Source organism: Cavia porcellus, unplaced genomic scaffold (genome assembly GCF_034190915.1).
Source record: "Cavia porcellus strain 051 isolate PalLab524CR breed Dunkin Hartley unplaced genomic scaffold, mCavPor4.1 scaffold_2, whole genome shotgun sequence".
NCBI lineage: Eukaryota > Metazoa > Chordata > Mammalia > Rodentia > Caviidae > Cavia > Cavia porcellus.
Genome location: NW_026947485.1, coordinates 99,954,838 through 99,974,679, shown reverse-complemented (window position 1 = coordinate 99,974,679; position 19,842 = coordinate 99,954,838). Strand labels below are relative to the sequence as shown.

Below are 19,842 nucleotides of genomic sequence, written 5' to 3'. Positions count from 1 at the left end.
CTGCCTCGGTCTCCTGGGGCACCAGGATTACAGACATCCACCAATACTGTTCAAATAAATCTTGTATAACCTTGTGGCACATGGCACATGGGCTGGCGCTTAAGCAAATGGCAGAATGTAGCTGCCGGAGCAATCCTAGAAGGCAGCAGGCCAAGTAGCACATCACTCACCACGTCCTTCCTATAAAGCACCTCCAGGATATTGCTGAGCAGCTGGCAGCAGGCCTCCAGGTCCTCTTGTCTTTCCAGATGGTACTTGAGTTGCTCGGTCATCATGGGAAGCAAGATCTCTCTGCAGTCTGTGGGACACAGAGTTGCCAGTCAGTGGGACAGCCACCAAGGCACAATGCGTATTTCTTAAGAAACTTGTGCACTTTTCTCCAGGCATTTTGCATTCACATTCTCCAACATGGAAACTGACAACTGCAGAGGGCCAATTATATGACTGTATCATTTCTATTGCTATATCAATAATTTATGCAAACATTCATACGTACTTGCCTATATACATACATACATACCCCTCCATACAAATACAGAACCAGTAATTCATAAACATATACAACATATAAAAATACACATATACATACATAACATGGAGTACATAAAAATACAAATATATGCACAGATTTTATGTTATTTTCTATTGTAAATTCATTGATTTGTTATATTTAATGAAGTACTTCTCATACCAAAAGTTATTCTAATGGTAGATTTTTTAGTCTGTTCCTAGAAAAACCAAGACATGGTCTGCTTCTCTAGGCAAAAGTCGTCCAGCTCTGGGATGTGACAAATACACAGAGATCCCTTTCCAAGTAAGTGTGTAGACTAGACTAAAGAGGGAGGAGGAAATGGCAATTTCAGATGCAGGAACACCACCACATCTACAAAACAAAGGAACACTGGAGGCCAAGGACCAAGTCAAGTAAGGTTTGGGTTTTCCTTTCTTTAAATAGGAACAGAGTAAGAGATTTCATAACATAAAACAGCAAAAAAGAGACAGATACAAGTAAGATTAAAAATGAAAGGAAATCCCTAATTGTTTCTTACAAATGGGAAATCCAATATAACTCGCATCAGCCACTCTCCCAACATGGCCTGATTCCAATAACAGTTTTAATTTTAACATTAGCATGGCCATGGCTACTTCCTCCAAGATGCAAAGCAGGAGAGAAGCAGCAGTGCTCTGCAACATTAAATAGCTGTAGCTGGGTTTTAGGATTGTACATTTCAGAACTTACAGCATTAATGATATAGAAAAGCATGCTTGTATTTACGTTTCCTGACATTTTTATGTAAGAAAAAAACCAGCAACATTGAAATGGCTCCTGTAAGGATTCAGAAGGATACTCAGAACTTTCCCAAGGACAACACAGTAATGAAAGACTTGATTGAGAAAAAAGCACAGGCAAGGAAAAAGATTCATAAAACAACAAAAACTCTTCTGCTATTCAGTTTCCCAGTAGGCTATAAGTAGGTAGATTATGCCAAAGCTTTTTTCAAACTTTCCTTCAATTTATTCATTTCCAGAAGGAATTTTGTCCAAAGAGTATGTGAATATATGGGTTTCCTTGCTGACTTCACAATTACAATAATCCTTGGGCACAAGTAAAGCACAAGATGTTAACTGCTGCACCTCTGGAATCCTGCAGGAGGTCAGAAACACAAAGCACAAAGGTGAGGCTGCCTGAAGGACCAGGAGGGCCCCTTTGTGCCTGGCATTTTGATGTCAGGGAGGCCTTAAACCAATTCCCTAACCTTCTCACCCAACTCTCACTGTGAAACCCATGAAAAACCTGAAGCCCTCATGGAGACCCTGAACTTTAATGAAGTGATTCAAAAGGCTGCAATGTGCTATCTCTACAGGAGATTGTGGCAGAGTGAGAATCACCTAGAGATGAGGCCAAACCAAGGGAAACCACACCAGAAAGTGAAGTCATGGGACTAAACCTGGTTAGAAAATACTAACACACTGACTGCTATTGCTACAAATATATCAAACCCCAATGCTCTTCCTGTGCAATTCCAGTATCCACAAGCTACATCAAACCTCAGTAACTAGATCTACTGTCCTTATCTGCATACAACATCCAGTGCAGGGCAGCACTCCAACTCCTCCTCTCCCCCCAGCTGTGCTGGTTCAGTGGACTAAAAAGATTACTTGACTAACCATATCCATGCCCAGCCCTGCCATCTCCTTCCATATGGTCCCCATTTGGACTCTCCAGATGAGTAATCTCTCCCTTCTGGAAATACCTAGCCTCTATATCTCACCCTCAACATATGGCAAGCCCTAAGCCACATCCATCCCTATCACTGCCACCATTCTAGAGAACATGTCAATTTCCAATGCATCTCTGAAGGAGAAGTTAATGTCACTAAGAGCTAGCAGGGATCATAATCCCTGACAATGTGACTAGGAAACACCAATGACATAAGCTTATCAACAATGTGTTTTGAAGCCAGCTTAGCAGGGACCTAAAAAGAATAGAAGGCCTGTCCAATAAAGGTTTGAAGGAAGGGTATGTTCATGAATGATTCAGAAAAAGGGAACTGGTTCTTCAGGCTGTGATACCCAGACATCCTGGCTTACATTTGTTCATTACAGTACCACTTCTTTGTCATGCTGGACAGGCAGTTATGTACTGTACTGTTCTCAGAGTTAATTGGGTGTGTTTTGGTCTCATTTTGTCAGAATTACTCCATGGTGAAGGAGGTGATATCTACATATCATATACATATGAGTGGGTGTTGCTACCCAACACCCACTCAGCACCACGGACTGTTAACTTTGTTATCCAGCTTCTCTTGATTAAAAAACAAAAAAGAAAAAAAAAATTACCTTTGGAACCATCATTGCCAATTTGGTACTTTTAAAGGCATTCCATTCACTAAGCCCCTAAGTAAAAATAAATAAATTTTAAAAAAGGGATTTGTTGCAATCTTTTTGATGGACTGATAGCCAACTGCATCTCACCCTTCATTACCCATCCATCCAGGGCAGGAAATGAGGACAGGTGTAGGCTGAGAAGATAAAATGAGACGAAACCTGATGGATGAGGTTGCAGAAAGCAACCTAACAGGCCACTATGAAAGAACCCCCTGCCGCAGCACCAATAGCATGAGAAATCTCTGACAGTACAGAGTTCTAGATGACCACAGGACAAGACAGGACTACCAAGACTAAGCAGCCAGACCGTACATTTCCTTCAGAGTCAGATGTCACATTGCCCATGTCAGGGATCTCAAACAGGTCTTCAAAAAAGAGGATCAGCACTGCCTGTTACCACGTCCACACAACCCCATTACAGCCCCCTAGAGAAAGAAAGGCAAATCCCCAGTGTCCTTCAGAGAAGCTTGGAGGACTAAAGCCAAAGGCCACATGAGTCACACAGTCTGATGTGCTGGTGACCCATTATCTGTAGGCCTCTCCACATACATCTACGTACAATAGGCCTCAAAGGCCAAGGTCCTGGGCACTTGAAACACTCATTGTTTTAGTTGTCTATTTTCTTCATTGCGATGGCAGAAAACAGTTGTAGCATAAAACCAACATCTGACATTAGCTCTCTCTCTCTCTCTCTCTCTCTCTCTCTCTCTTTCTCTCTCTCTCTCTCTCTCGTGTGTGTGTGTGTGTGTGTGTGTGTGTGTGTGTGTGTGTGTGTTTCATAGTCACAATATGGAGAAGAGACTCCTCTTCCTTTGCGGATAGTTGGTAGGTATTTACTTTTGTTCATACTTGTTGTTTATCTGTGAACTATGGTGATTCACACCTGTTAAATGGTGAGGAGAGCCCCAGTCTGGAGCAGCAGAGTTCTGTTCTTGAAAGACAACTGAAGTACAATGTATCATTAACAGGCCTTGTCTAATGTTTCTGGGAATCCAGTTTTACTAAAAAGATTCCAAGCCAATCTAGATGATAGCAAATAGGTGCATACAGAGGCATGTGTGCATATGTGTGCTGATTTGGTTTTAATTTATAATTACATGCTTAAGGTGTCATATTAAAGCTTGTGTAAGAAAGCAGTTCTAGTGCTCAGCTCTTGATAAATAGTGACTATTAAATACACAAACAACGACGTTATTCAAAGTCAGGTTTTTCAACTGAAATTAGACTCAGCCAGATATGTGCAAACGTGCACACACATACATACACACACCTACTGCATGTGGATGACTTTAACACACATAGTATCCACTCAGTTTCTATCCTGGACAGCAAGAACTTAACACAAGTATCACAAAAACCCCAATTATGAAAGCATTTCTCTTATTCTGTACTACAGTCTTCAGACTAAGTTTCTTCAAGAAGTGGCAGGGCACAGGTTTGAATAACAGTAAGCCTCTCAAATTTTATCTTATAACAAGATGCAACACTAGGAGCATTGAGAAAAGCACACCACATCAGCACAGCCCACACCCCATATCCCTCCCTGCAGCAAAGTACTGTACTATGAAAGAGGAACTCCCATCAGATTATGGGTGTCACAACATGAACCACTAAATATCCTTTCCCATGCACAAAATGTAAATTCTACATAAAGAGTTGCACTGATAATCTCATTAGGTATAAATCACATGGCTAATTAAAAAAAGACTTTATGTTTTAAAGGAAAAACGTATTCTTAAACAAACCACTAACACATAACTTGGCGTAAATGCCTGCCTTGCAAGCATGCGGTTGTGAGTTCGATCCCCAGTACTGATTAAAAAAAAAAAAAAAAAATCACACATAACCTTTTGAAAACTATGAAACTAGTCAGAAGTCTAGTAAACTGATTCAAACCATGAAAAGCCAATAATCAGATTCATTTCATTCATATGTATCAAAAAATGCTGATATGTCTGCTCACTGTTCACTATAGATCTTAAGCAATTTACTTAAATGCTGTAGGTCTCAATTTTTCTTATCTGCAAAGTGGGACTACTGCAAATCTCTCAGGATTATTCTGAGAACTAAATGATACCAGGTGTGCATTTAGCAAACAGCACACAATCAATGGTAGCTGTTAAAATCAATAGAAATAACAGTGTACAAAAGTCTATCCTTTTGAGTAAACATACACTAAGAAAAATTAATCCTTCACAACTATGCTATCTGATACGGTAGTCATTGAGCACTTGAAATTTAGCTGGTATCATGGAAGAATAAAATTTTTACTTTCATTTAATTAATATACTTTAAACTCAAATGTAAAAAAAAAAGCACAGTTGACTTGAGTTACTGAAAACAACTAAAGAACAACTAAACAACTAAAAAACAACTAAAGAACTTGAGTATGTGGATCTAATTTTTCAATGCAAATTTTATTAAAGAGTAAGAATCAAGTTTCTGAGGAAAATACAGCATCCAAACTGAGATGTTCTGTAAGTGTACAATACACGATGATTTCATAGGTTTGATGCAAAAATGGAGTATAAAGCATGCCAAATTTTTAAATTCCCATTATGATATTTTAGATGACTTATTATCAAAACAAATTTCAGCAATTGCTTTATATGTTCTTTAATGTGGCATCTAGAATATTTTCATGGTTCACACTGTTTCCCTTGGAGAGCACACTCTAAATATGCAGAGAAACATGCTAACAACCCAAATGTGTGATTTTGCACTAAAATTAACTGATTCCTTTAAGTTAAAGCCACAGCCTTCCCTAACCAGCTACACCATTACATGTATGTGGCTTTAGGACTTCTTAATAAATGTTAGCACCAACTTAAGCCACAGGGGCAACAAAAACTAAAATTAGCAGTTTTCTACTGCTTTCTTTCCTATGCACAGAAAGCAACTGAGGCAACTCAGCCATGGCAGACAGAAAAGGAGCAGGCAGTTCAGTAGGTCCAGACTCCATGCAAATCAGCTATGGGTATCACTTCAGCCACCTTGTATGCCCTGCTTCCCCAATGTGATCTACGATGATTACAGACTCCAATCACTCGACATCTGCTCATCCTCAGCTGGAAGGGCCAAAATAAGGATGATTGATGGTCTGGTAATGGGCACAGAGTAAAAAATATTAATCTTCATAAAAGGTATTCAACAGGCATCATCGGCTTATAAATGTCCAAGCAGAATATCTGTCTGTAACCCCATTACAATTCTACATTAAAGTAAAATACAAAAATGGAATGAATTTGTCCATTTAAAACATTCATTTTTATGAACACTGAGTAATGTGCTTCTTAATTTTTAGTTTAGTCACATTAAACAAATGATCCATAAAGTGCATTTAATAACCTAGTATGTGTTGCACAGAACTGAGAGCCAGAATAACACTTTTAATGAGAATTAAACAGTAAGAGCCATATAAATGGGGAATGCTTGCTATTCATCTTTTATGGACAATCATCTTATTTTTCAACCATCTATGAATCTCATACGCATGTTTCAACATGTTCAAGTGATTTTTTCACTCCACATAAGTTCTTAAGCAGCATAAATGCAAAAAAGACAATGCCAGCACTGGAAGGGGTCACAGAAACTATCTACTTATCTGCATATTGTCCAGATGTAGGAATTTGGAGTAGGAGGAAAGGCACATTCACAAAATGCACTGCTAAGCAGAAGTTGAGCCAAAATTAGCTACAGCCCCTGGGCAATGATGCATGCAAGTGCACATGTATGTAAGGTTATATTATTCAGGCACATTTACACATCAAATGTGAAATAATTTTCCCAAGAATCATTTTAATGTAGTAAGCCATGAAAGTTAATAGTGCTTAGAAGAAATAAATATGAAGTCATTCTTAGTACATCACTTTTCCTTTCTGAAAGTTAGTTTCCTATTCTGTAAAATTATAAACACAAGTGCTCTGCACAACATTTCTACTCCTGCCAGCCAGGTAACATCTTTTAAAGTATTCTGATCAGAACAGTGCTACTCAGCCACATGCTGAAATGATCAGAAATGTGGCAATCTGCAATTCAGCCTTGAGGTACCCCAATGTCACAGAATTCTAATTGAGAGGCTGACAGAGAAAGTAGAAAAGATAATGAAAGCTGGAAGGAAGGGCACTGCAATATGCAGACTGTGGAACAATGGAGAAAAAGTTTCCCAAAGACAGGTCTTCTGAACGCTGCCCCACAGGCCTTGCAAAGTAGCAGCCACCTTTCAGAAGAAGAGCTTGGGACAACCAGGTCTTCTGTATGCTTTGGTTTGGAAAACTAATAACAGGGGTCAAATATACATTTGAACTTAAGTAACACATAATGTGTCAGTGTAAGTGAAGGAAGAACCAACAGAGGAACATCATAGAAGAATCCCATTTTTAAATAGTGCGGGAAAAAAAAAAGCAAGATGCAGTGTTGCATGTCTGCAATCCCAACTATTAAGGAAGCTGAGCTGGGAGAATCACAAGTTTAAGGCTAGCCTGGGAAACATAGTGAGATCCTATCTCAAAATAAAAAAAGCTAAAGATATAGTGGTCTAGTGCATTCCTGGCACTCATGAAGCTCTAGATTCAATCAACTAATCAATAATAATTTTTAAAAAGCGGACTTAAGTTAAAAACCAGGAAAAAATGTGCTAAACATTGGTCAGGCAAGGAAATTTATTGTTTAAATGTTTGGACAAGCCAAAGAGGTGGCTATGCAAGGTCAGAAGACATTCTACAGGTCTCCCATGCCACAAAGAGAATCTCATCAAATGGAAGACAAGAAAACAAACAAAGACTATACAGGGCTATATATTAAGTATGCACTCTTTTAACCAGGAAAATGACAGTAACCAAGAAGTAAAATCGTGGTCTGGCCAGGGGTTTAGCTTAGCAGAACAAGCATCTGCCTGGGAAGTGCAAGGTTGTGAGTTCAATCCCCGGTACTAAATAAATAAGTAAATAAATAAATCGTGGTCACTGTCATATACACCCTGGTTGCCCTAACAATGAGAACTGTCTGTTTAAAAATGTGACATGGTCCACCTTATCGGTGTGCCCTCAGGAGAGGTTTATGAAGAAGCAGAAGAATGGAGGGAAACAAAACACGGAAGACTGAAGCTGACCTGGGGCTTCTCCTACTGTCCCAATCAATATATCACAGAGGTACACAGCTAAGCTCTGAAGATTAAAAGGAAGGATGGACTAAAGAGCTGAAAAACTTGCTGTCCTGATGCCAAGTGTGTAAAGAATAAGTAATGGCACAGTCGAGGTAATCTCAGAATGGTGGATTCTGTACTCAAAATCAAGCAATGGGTATAGAAGTCATTCATTCACTAGCCAAAAACAGAGAGTCCAAAGAGGATGATGAAGTTTACACTAGATGGGAATTGCAAACAGTGCAAATCTGCTCATAGATTAGCATCTCCACACAGAAAGAAGAGAGAAAAATTGTTAATACTCTATGAGCATATGGACATGGCACTCACTATATGATTTATGTTTAATTTATGCATGAGTTTATCCATTTATGTGTATTCTATCTTGTTTCACATAGAATTTGAAGTAATTCAGTTCTCACAATACATTAATCATGCAGTGTGTATGACACAGTTTAAAAACACAGTGCATGATGTATTTGTGGAACAAGCCAACTCCTTAATCAGCACCAAGGTCGTGGACAGCTCCCTGTATGTCACTATGCCCACCCACCAGGCTTCTTGCTTAACTCTGATGTGCTCTGTAATCTGAAAGAAACATTTACTCTTCCAATTCTACATTTTTAAGTTGATGATGCTGAAGACTCTCAGAGGAATCAATTTTACTAACCAATAGTCCTGAGCTATATATACAAGATAGATAATTATAATACCAAAAAAGAAAGGTTTGCACTTACATGGTTTGATCCATTTTTCATGTCTGTATCTTATAATCTGAGCAACTACTTTGAAGAAAACAGTACACAATATATTAACCATTTTTAATCTCCTATTATCTTGTTTTGAAATTCTGTATGATTGTTTTTATTCTTTTTTTCTTTTTAAAATTAAAAAAAAATAGTCCTGAACACCTAGTAGGTGATTAATAAATTATGATAGGATGAAAACTAAACTTGAGTTTTAAGAAACTGAAATTCAGTGGACTCTCTGGATCCAATAAGGCATTTCTAAGATACTACCTGTTTAAACAAATGGCCTTTTCAAAAACATAAATAATAAAAGATTATAATACAGTGATAAACAGAATGAGATGAAAAGGTACCATATCATAGATAAAGAATAAAAGTTTTTGGAAGATATGAAAAAACAGAAAAGAAAATGATGTTTATATTCCACTAGTATTGAAAAGAGTCACTCTTCTGGGTTCACAGCTGGCAGCATTCATTAGAAGTCATCAGCACAGCTATCTAATTAAAGTATTCCAGAATGCTATACGATTGGTACAATAAGTGACTGTGGCAAAATTAGCCCCAACCCCAATTTTTCTCTATGTACAACATCCATCAAGTTAATAAAACTACTTTAAAGTACCTCTGGGATTACGATTTATGTTCTACAGTGGGTAAGCTCAAGAGATATTATTTTGTTTACAAAAATGCAGCTGCATACTGGTCAGTCAGAGAGATTATAAGCTATATTTTATTATAAGTCTGAATTAAATATTCAGCTTTTCTTGACTATGACTTAAAGTAAAGGAAACTGATTAACAGGACAATTTTGAGAGACACAAATTTCCTCTTACAGACGTAATCACTACAGAAAAAGGAATATGACTTAAAAGGAAGTCCCCACTCGTGGTCTGAGACTATGCCCTAGACTTCATAACGGTGCTATAACTAATGTCCTCACCATTAACATGGAAAATTTGACTGCTGTCTAACTACAAGAATAATTCACCTTAAAAAGGAAAATGAAAGAATTTAAACTCTATAGCCTTCATTTAAAAAATGAAACATGAATGAAACTGCAAAAGGCTAACTAATGGACACTGTCCAAAAGAAGCCTATTTGTCACAGTGAAGAAAAGATCACAAGATTCCAGGATTTGAGGGAATAGCACATTTCTCATTCCTGCTTACCACTAAGTTCCAACCACCAGGAAAAAATGAAAGTGACGAAAAAATGAACGAACAAACAAACCAAACAGCTACCAAGGAATGGCAAACTTACAAAAAGAATCCATCAGGAATATTCTACTACTATTGGATTGAACTTTATTCTTTAAACCTTTAAACTTTATTCTTTATTATGTAGCCTGCAAACTTCCACTTTTTAAGTCCTATACTCCTCCACAAAAACAAACAAAAGACAGAATAAAAAGTAGACAATAATCTCTGAAATAAAACCTATTAGTTGTTCAAGTCCTTGTCAACATGACAGTGTGGAAAGATTACATCTTAAAAAACAAAGAACTGATTCAGGGTTAATTGAACTAAACCTCCCAAAGGTCTCAGTTTTACAGCAGTGCAGGAAAGGAGGCCTTGGAAATACGAGTACAAGTTCCATCAGGTCACTCACCTTTATTCAAAGCCTTCTTGCAAGTATAGCCAATGTGATAAACTAACTTAAAAGTTAATACTAATTAATGCTGATTCACTCTACTCCAACTTCGATAAGATTAATGTAAAACATTTTATGGGCATAAATCTTAAACCTCAGTGTTCCTGTGCTTAATTTAATTACATTGAAACTTTTCATTTCTATAATAGGATTTAAGCTTTAATTTTCACAGCTTTTGTCAGATATGTGGACAACAACATAATCACATGGGGAAAAAAAGCAACAAATGCACAAATTACGAAGGGTCGACTTTTCTTTCTCTTTGTATCTTGCTTTAGGAGTCTGCTCACTCCACACCACAGATTATATGCAAGAGTCATCTTTTTCTGCAGCACATAATCTATTTAGCCAGCTTTCAAGCAGTCAGGTCACATAACAGGAGTAGGCTCAGAAGCCATTACTGCCCATTCATAGGTTTTCCTGCACAGCATGCTAATGAGTCAAAGGCCCTTCCCCTTAGCACAAGAGCAGGAATGGGATGTCCAAGGGGATTGCAGGAGACCAGCCCCTGTACATATTCTCTGACTCAGGAACAATGCTATTCTCTGAGTATTACAACCCTAATAAAATGCTCTGAAGACTAAGCTTTGCACTAAGAATATGGGGGCAGAGCATAAAGACATAAATTCATAATTGTTGAAATTGGGCAATGTGTATATAATGGTGCATTTTCAGCATTCTCCACTTTTCTGTGTCTGAGAAGTTTTCTGGAATTTTGACAAAAAGATCTCTTGAATGGAGAGACAGAGTAATCTGATCTCTCTTCACCGCCACCCCAATCATAGTTTCATACCCTTGAAAAACCAGTATGTCAGGACCATCCAGGTTTCTAAGGCTGCTCACAGATGACTCTCCATTTTAGGCCTCTCTAGAATTCTCTTCTCTTTTCTTTCCAATCTCCCATCACAGACATCCTTCTTCTCCCCCATGATCAAGTCATTCAGATCCAAAAGCATCTATGGCCAAAACTGAACCCAAACTTCACCTCCCTTAGATCAAATGAATCAGACACACATGTGGCTGTCATGTGTCATCTTCTGCTTGCCATTTGGGATTTGGAATGTCCATGTCCATCTCCTTCCTTTAACATATATGCACTGAAGGAGAACGGGAGTCCTTGGATAGCTATTGGTCCTGGCAACACAGCAAATCCAAACAAAAGTTCCTTAATCAGGAGCTCAAATTCTAAGGACAGGCACAGCGGGTAAGTAGGTCATGGAGAAGGAAGCACAATGATTTCACAGGGCAGTTGTATAGAGGTAGCAGGAGGAGCACAGGAAGAATAAGAGTGCTTCTCAGAGAAAATGCGTTGTGATGTTTAATTATACATGTTAAATGACTGGGTCACAAGACACCCAGGTAGCTGGTTAAGCATTACTTCTGATGAGTCTGTCAGAGTATTTCCAGAAAAGTTTCACACTTGAATGAAGGGCATGAATAAGCAAATCCACCCTCTGCAATGTGAGCAGATCTAATGTAATCATTGAGGGCAAATGAAAATAGGAGAGGATGGCTGAACTCTTCTAAGGGCAGAGGATGGTAGTGATAGCACTCAGAGTTCTCTTTTGGGCTAGATCCACATAGGCTGGGGCAAACACAATCCTCTGTGCCAAAAGATGTATCTCCTGTTATAGCCTAACAAAATCAGCTAGACGCATCTTCCATTTCCATGTCCTCAAAGAGAGACAAGTGTGAAGGTGAGGCTGGAAACAGCCAGGACACTGTAATCCTTGGCTTCTAGAATCCACATCTGGCAAAGGAAGGATTTTCTGCAGAGCAGCTATTCAGGGTCAGAAATCACTGCCAGCCTCTTGCACATACATCTACTTCTCATTTCCATTAAAGTGAGATTCCTGCAGCTATGAATGGCTCTGGTTTCAAGAAGACACAGTGACAAAGGAGAAATTCATAATGGAGTGGTACTTATTCCAGGCACTTAAAATAGATTTGAGATCATTATCAAATATGGTCTCAAAGAGTGTGCAGGTGAATCCTTAAACTGGGTTACAGATATTCACCCTATGAGACCCACCCCATGCAAGCTAACCTTAGTTTGCTAAACCTGAACTCAGCCAAACCTCAATTTCCTGTAACTTTTTGTCACTTCTGTTGATCTCAAACACAACAGGCCCCTTCTTCCAAACTACCCAGAGAATAAGAACACACCCAATTCCTTCCTTATAAGACAGCATGATTTTTGACAGCATCTATCACAATTCCTAATGAGTATTTTCCAACCTTCCTAGGGGTATAAATATATAAATATAGCTGCATTTCTATAAAACTCAGGGTACATTTTCAAAATGTATTGGATCTGTTTTCCCAAGATAGCAATCCTAATTAACCCCAAATAAAGCCTTTTTCCTGGTCTATAACTACGTTGATTTTACTCCTGGTTGACAATGGAACTATCCAAGGCTCCTGTTCTCCTTCAATGCATATATGTTAAAGGAAGGAGATGGACATGGACATTCCAAATCCCAGATGGCAAGCAGAAAATGACACATGACAGCCACATGTGTCTCTGATTCATTTGATCTAAGGGAGGTGAAGTTTTGGGCTCAGTTTTGGCTATATATGCTGTTTTTGTTGGTTTGTTTGTCTTTTTCTTTTTTTATCAGTATCAGGGAATGAACTCATGACCACACACTTGCAAGGCAGGCGAATATGCCGCTGAGCTAAATCTCCAGCCCCTATAGATGCTTTGGATCTGAATGACTTGATCATGGGGGAGAAGGAGGATGTCTGTGATGGGAGATTGGAGAGAAAAGAGAAGAGAATTCTAGAGAGGCTTAAATGCTTTAGAACAAAACTAGGAGTCCTCTTTAGTGAATCAGACAATACAAATGCAGTAGCATATCTAGAAACCCCACTTTTACACTGGAGAAAACTACAAATGAACCCCAAAGACCTGCTTACAGATGCATTCTGACCACATCGTAGAACAGGTTCATGAAGGTTTAGCATATTCAGTAGCACACACGGTTAACTCTACTTCTTAAATTTCTAAACATCGGGACACATGGAAAGTTAATTTGACTCATTCCACTAGGGCCAGGAAACAGAACAAAGAAAACTATATTTTTTACAAATTAACAAGGAACAGGACAAAGCATGAAAATCATAATTTCTCATCAGAAAATGGTTTGACTTTAAATATATATACCAAATTTGGCATGGAATAGTTTGCAAAAGTAATAACATCTTTGTAAGAACAGACCAACCACAAGATTTTGGCTGATAAATACTTCCTGACAAGGAAGTAAGACAGCAGTTGTCTGTCTATGCTAACCTTACCTATAAAGACTCATAAAACACAAAGCTGGTGAAGGGGACAATTTTCATATTGGCCAAGGTATTGAAAGAATTCTAGACGGCCACTGAGGGTTAAGAAGCACATCTAGGTTGCTGATTATGAGTTGGACAACTGCTACTAACAGAGAAATTCTGCAACTACTTGTAAGACGTGAAGTTTCAGTCTAATTTCAGCTCTCTTAGCCTATGATAATTTCGGATTCCTGGATTTCATACAATCACATTTACTACGTTGGGTAAAACTTGTTATTTATGATCAAAAGCCTAACTTTGTACTTAAAAAGATAAATGAATTAATTTCAAAATATTAGACAACTCCTTATAAAACAGAGCTAAGTATTTATTTATGTGTAGCATAAGTGTGAAGCCAGATTTGAGGCAGTTGCTGATAAAAAGACTCAGAGAAGAGAAGAATAAGGACTCATAGAATAACAGTGATACAAAAATTGACACAGTAAAAAGGAAGATAAACAATGGCCAAACACCAAGACTGAAATCATCACCAAAAAATAAGTAGTGAGACTCCTCTCAAGTTTTTTCACTAGCTATAGGAACAGCATGTTTCCACAAAGGAAAAGTAGAGCCTTGAAATACTCAAAAAAAATTTCTATGTTAAATTCTTTTATTGAACTTTTTGTGTTTTAGGTCCTTCCTCAAATGACACACAGAATAGACTTTTGCAACTGTTATTTTAAGATATATATTAATATATATAAAGACGTCCTGGACAACCCTTAATAATATCAAGCACAAGTCCCTGACAATTTACTGACAACTCTTAGTAACTGATAATGAACACACAACAAGAATGCAGAAGAAGAAGAACATGGCAGATAGATAGCAGCAGCTACGTAGGCTCTCTGCGATACCACACTTAAAATCCAGGAATGGTGCCATACGAGGAGTCCTAAGCAAGGGGTCCTGCCGACCCAGGAATGAACTAAGCTAAGAGAAACCAACTGGAAATCCAATCCTGGTGCTATAACAGGAACAGATAAAATCTCGGCACAGAAGCTAGAACCCGCACCACTGGAAGCCACAATTAGAACTTCCAGCTGCCACTGCTGCGTTCAAATCTGCAGTGCAGGGAGAGAGACGTGTGAAAGCTCTGAGAGTGGGAATCTGCAAACGGAGTTGAGAGTGGGACTAGCAGGGAGCCCTACATCAACTCACAGTGAGTGAGCGGAACGGGGACCCTTTCATAGAGTAGGAGGCTCCAGCAAAGGACATACTGGGACCGGGCAGACTTGCAGGAACAGGGCACTGCAGTGACATTAGCCACATATTCCCCTCTCAAGCAGGATTGGTGGGGAGTGTCTGGCCTGCGTGACGCTGCTGATTAAGACGCAGTAGGCTTGCCCAAACCAGGTCCCAGTGCCTGGAAGTGCACCCTAGCAGTGAAGCCTTCTGTAGGTTGACCTGGAGGGGCGGGCCCAGCAGAGGCTGCCCAGGTCTGTGACATCTCCCTAGTACACTGCAGTGGGCGGGAACACCTAGCCGGTGCAATTCAAACAAACTGTAACCAAAAAAGAGAAAAAAATTGGGCCTACTACATTCACTTGTATGGAAGGAACAAAAAGTATAGGAAGAGGAAGCAACAAGAAAGGGTCCTCAGTCCCCAATCCTGAGAACACTGATCCAGGAAAGGGAAATGCAAAGGAAGACAGAAAACATGTAATATCAGACACAACACCAACAGACATAAAGCGATATCTCCGGAGCCTCATAGACGAGTTTAAAAATGAAGTATTTAATAAAATAAAGCAAGATATAAGTAGAATAGTTAGAGAAATGCTAAGCACCACCCAAGAAAAAACAGATGGAAGAACAGACATGGAAGAACAGAAAAAAAAGGGGAGAATTGTTTGATGGAGAAAATAGAGAAAACATAGAATATGTGAAGCAGGTTCAAAGAGATTACCAGGAAACTAAAAACTCTATCAAAAGCTGGCATAAGAGCTTGAAAGAAACTAAGGATAGATTATCTGAATTGGAGGGCAGATTTGTAATGTGGGAGCATGAAATGAAAAACTTCTTAAGAATAACAAGAAAACAAACAGCAATAATACAAAGGCTAGAAGATGATAAGAGGATCTATAACTTAAGAATTAAGAACGTAAAAGAAGAAGTAGGGATACAAACAAATGAACTACAAAGGCTATTCACAGAAATAATCCAAGAGAATTTCCCTAATTTAGCAAAAGGTAAAGATACTCAGATGTATGAGGCATACAGGACCCCAGCCACCTACAATCCAAACAGAACTACACCAAGGTATATAATAATCAAAATTCCAGAAATCCAATATAAGAACAGAATACTAAAAGCCATCAGAGACAAGAAACAGATCACTTACAAGGGAACACACATCAGAATTACAGCAGAATTCTCGGGACAAACCATCAAATCACAAAGAGCATGGGGAGAAATAATTCAAGCTTTGAAAGATAACAACCTCCAGCCAAGATTGATATATCCTGCACAACTGTCCCTAGAAATTGATGGAAAAACAAGGTGCTTCCAGGATAAAGAAGAACTAGGGGAATTTGCAACCACCAATTCAACTCTACAGAGAATACTGCAGGATATTCTAAAAAAGGAAAATACCAAGACTTCAGAAACAGTGGCAGAGAGGCCACAATGAATGGAGCAGAAAGCGAAATGAAGAAGACAAACTTACAACAGACAGAAAAAGAGCTCAACAAAAATGAGGCAGAGAAGATTGGATGGTAGGAACAGCTATTTTGGAGAAAACAAGACATCATAATGGCTAGTGCTGATTTAATATCATCTTGCTTTGAAGTCCCATCAAGCAGGTTGTATCTTATTGTATTTTACTATATGTGATAATATAAGAATGCGGAAGAACTAGGAAATCATCTAAATAAAGTATAATTATTGCCTATATCAACCCAAAACGATCAGTCAATAAATCTACAAATAAACAAAATAAAGGCAGAAAAAGTTGTGCTGGGAGCGCTCAGACCTGTAACTGCAGTTAATAATCACAAGAGACTCTACCAAAAGCACAAGCATGCAAAGATGTCACAACAAGTTTGTAGCAAAAGTACTTCTACAGGAACATCCATCCACACAGCAGCTCTCTGTTCAGCCTTGGACTGTTGCCCGTTTTGTTATTACTCACTGTGATCAATGATTATTATTCAAAATATGTGATATAACCCTGCTCATTTTGCCTTTAGAAACTTCCCCTTGTATCAACCTCTTTGAATATGCTCATCACTTACTATGGTACACGCACTCACTGCATGCAAAGCTCTGCCACTTCCAAATCAACTATTCTTTGGAGAATCCTTTGGTACGCACTTTTTGTAGCATTTGATTGGTTTGCTGACTGGCAACCACAAAGGAAAGAATACAACACCAACCTTCAAAGAAAACCAACAACTATTAAATAGGCCCTTCTGTACTCTGCATTTCCATGGCAGGCCTTTCTTGGCCTGGTCAGTCTTTATTCCTTTTGAGCCCCACTGAAAGAGTGGCTCCCTGCTCACTTCGTTGGGATGTTTTGAAATATTTCTTAAGAAATAAGGTAGACCTGCTTTAGAGAATCGACTGTAAGTATTCTAAACAGGGTATATTGGCTATTTTTCTCTCGCTGGGACAAAACACCCAACACCCCAAATAAAGGAAGAAGAGGTTTATTTAGCTCACTGTTCCTGGAGGTTTCAGTCCATAATCAGTGGTTCCAAGGCAGCGTGGCATGGCACTGAGGCAACATTTCAAGACAGAAGCCAGCAAAAGCAGCCAAAGCAAAATGGGACAGAACAACCTTTTTTTCCTCCCTTATACTATATACAGGCCACCACCACCCCTCTTCCAGGGCTGGTGTAGCACTCACAAAATCTGCCTGCCCTCTTCTTGCACAGAATGAAGATATTTATTAACAAAGAATCTGGGATCCCTGCTTAGTCTCTTAAACATCTACACTGCCTAAGTTAACACAATGAATCAACCATAACACAAGGTTTCTTTAGGTTCTTGCCATTTGGTCTTTGCATGATGAATTGAGGAAAAGATAATTTTTGCTTTCCTTGGGTAATAACACTGGGCAGAATTTAATTCAAACTGGTCAAGGTAAGCTGCCCTAAGAATTCCTAGAAAGAGCTCTGCGGGGTGGGGGGAGGGACCTCTTGGGGCCACTGTAAACTATTGTTTACAATAGTTCTTTTCCCTGTTTTGCTTTGTTTTACTTGGCCTTTTTTTATCTTTTTGAGACAGGGTATCACTATGCAGTTGAAGCTAGCCTTGAGTTCACTTTGTAGCCCACCTTGGTCTTGAACTTGCAATGATCCTCCTTCCTCAGCCTCCTGAGTGCTGGGATTACAGGCTTACATCACGACACCCATCTCCTGTGCTAATATAATTGAGTTCATAGTAACACATTACGGTGTTTAACTTGTGTGCCTAGTTTAAGAATTTCTTATCAGGAGATAATTCTCAAAGTACAATTACAAGGTTAAGAAGTACTTTGCCCACCATTTTCTTTCCTTTCCTATTTTGAATTTGCTGACTACTACTATTATGAAAACAATTTTGGATTTACACTTGCCTAAAAGTTTATTTCAGACCATTCTAACAAAAATGCAAATGTCTAAGACTTAACTACTACACTCATTTGAGACTGAAAAAGTGGGGGACCAGGAGACAAGAGAAACTTTTTAGAATCATGCTGCCATGGGAACTGTTTTGCCTAAAAAATTTGGTCTACATTATTAATAAGAAAACCTTAAACTAAAAATGAAAACCTTAAAAGTTTAGCCATATGAGAGATGACCTTATCTTGTTCCATTTTAGTATAATTTGAATTAAACTTTTTATAAAGTGAGAAATTTACATTCCTCTGTTACTATGCACCAAAACTTATTGTCGAAATAAGTTCACTTTTGTCTGGATTTCAAAGATAAGAAGGGTTGGGGCTGGGGATTTAGCTCAGCGGCATAAGCACCTGCCTTGCAAGCAGGCGGTCGTGAGTTCGATCCCTGGTACCAATAAAAATGAAAAAGACAAAAAAAAAAAAAAAAAAAAAAAAAAGGATAAGAAGGGTTACATTTGTCTTTATTGGATGGTTAAGATCATAAAGGCCTAAGTTTGACCTAAGAATGTGCTATAAAAGACTATAATACAATATCTACTGCTTCCTGTGTATCTAGTAAATGAATTAACATTTAGAGCTCTTCTTTACAAAGAAATGGTGTAAAATACCGATGCTATGCTTATCTTCTCAGTTTTCACAAGTAATTGAAGAAAAAATACATTAGGTAACTATAAATGAGACAATTATTTCTAAGAATAAATTTAACTTTTCTCAGTATTTTAAACTATTTTTAACAGATTATATGTGTGGGCCTTTTAACAAATATGTTTTCTTAATTTACTGATGAAAAACACAATTCAGGACTACTTCATATCTCAGTATCCATCAAATATCAACGTTATTAACCATTAAAATTTCTATTTAACGTACATAACTTTATATACAAATAAAATTTTAAAATGAGAAGTATTTTGATGACAAAACTGTGAGAAGATATATTTTTATTGAGAAAAAAACTTTAAATTTGAAGTTCCTTAATGAAATGTTTTCAGATAAAAATTTAAGAAAGGAGATTCATGGACGGGGGAAGAGAGAACAAAACCACATAGCAAGCAAACCCTGTGTGGAACCAGCGCCATGTGTGGGCTGCTGGCAAACCAGGAACAGACAGACTCCAGCTTCTCTCCATGAGTCAGCACCATTCGCGGACTGGAGGTGGAGAGAACAAAGCTGCATCAATAAGCAAGCCCATCTGGGAACCCGCACCATGCATGAGCTGCCACCAGACAGGGAACAGACAGACCTCAGCGCCTCTGACCCACAGGCTGGCAAAGAAGTACTAACCTCATGCCACTACCCCCCACCATAAGTCACCAGCTGATCCAGAGAAATGCAGGCTGTGATGATACCTATTGAAGTGAAATGCAATTGGATACCTGTGGTGCTCTGGTGATTCACTAACTTTGCCGGTCTAGGGCCAGTGGTCTGATCATAGGGTCAGAGGATAGTGGTATGCAGTGTAGCATCTAGGGGGATCT

General features: G+C 38.6%; 1 protein-coding gene across 3 annotated transcripts in view; it reads right to left on the bottom strand.

The window, feature by feature from the left end:
* Positions 1-19,842, bottom strand: part of Dock1 (dedicator of cytokinesis 1) — a 516,033-nt gene that overhangs the window by 308,738 nt on the left and 187,453 nt on the right. For all 3 annotated transcript variants that reach the window (XM_013143418.3, XM_063244929.1, XM_003479612.5), the window contains exon 26: positions 171-298. In XM_013143418.3, coding sequence (XP_012998872.1) covers positions 171-298 — 128 coding nt within the window. The remainder of the gene's footprint in view (positions 1-170; positions 299-19,842) is intronic.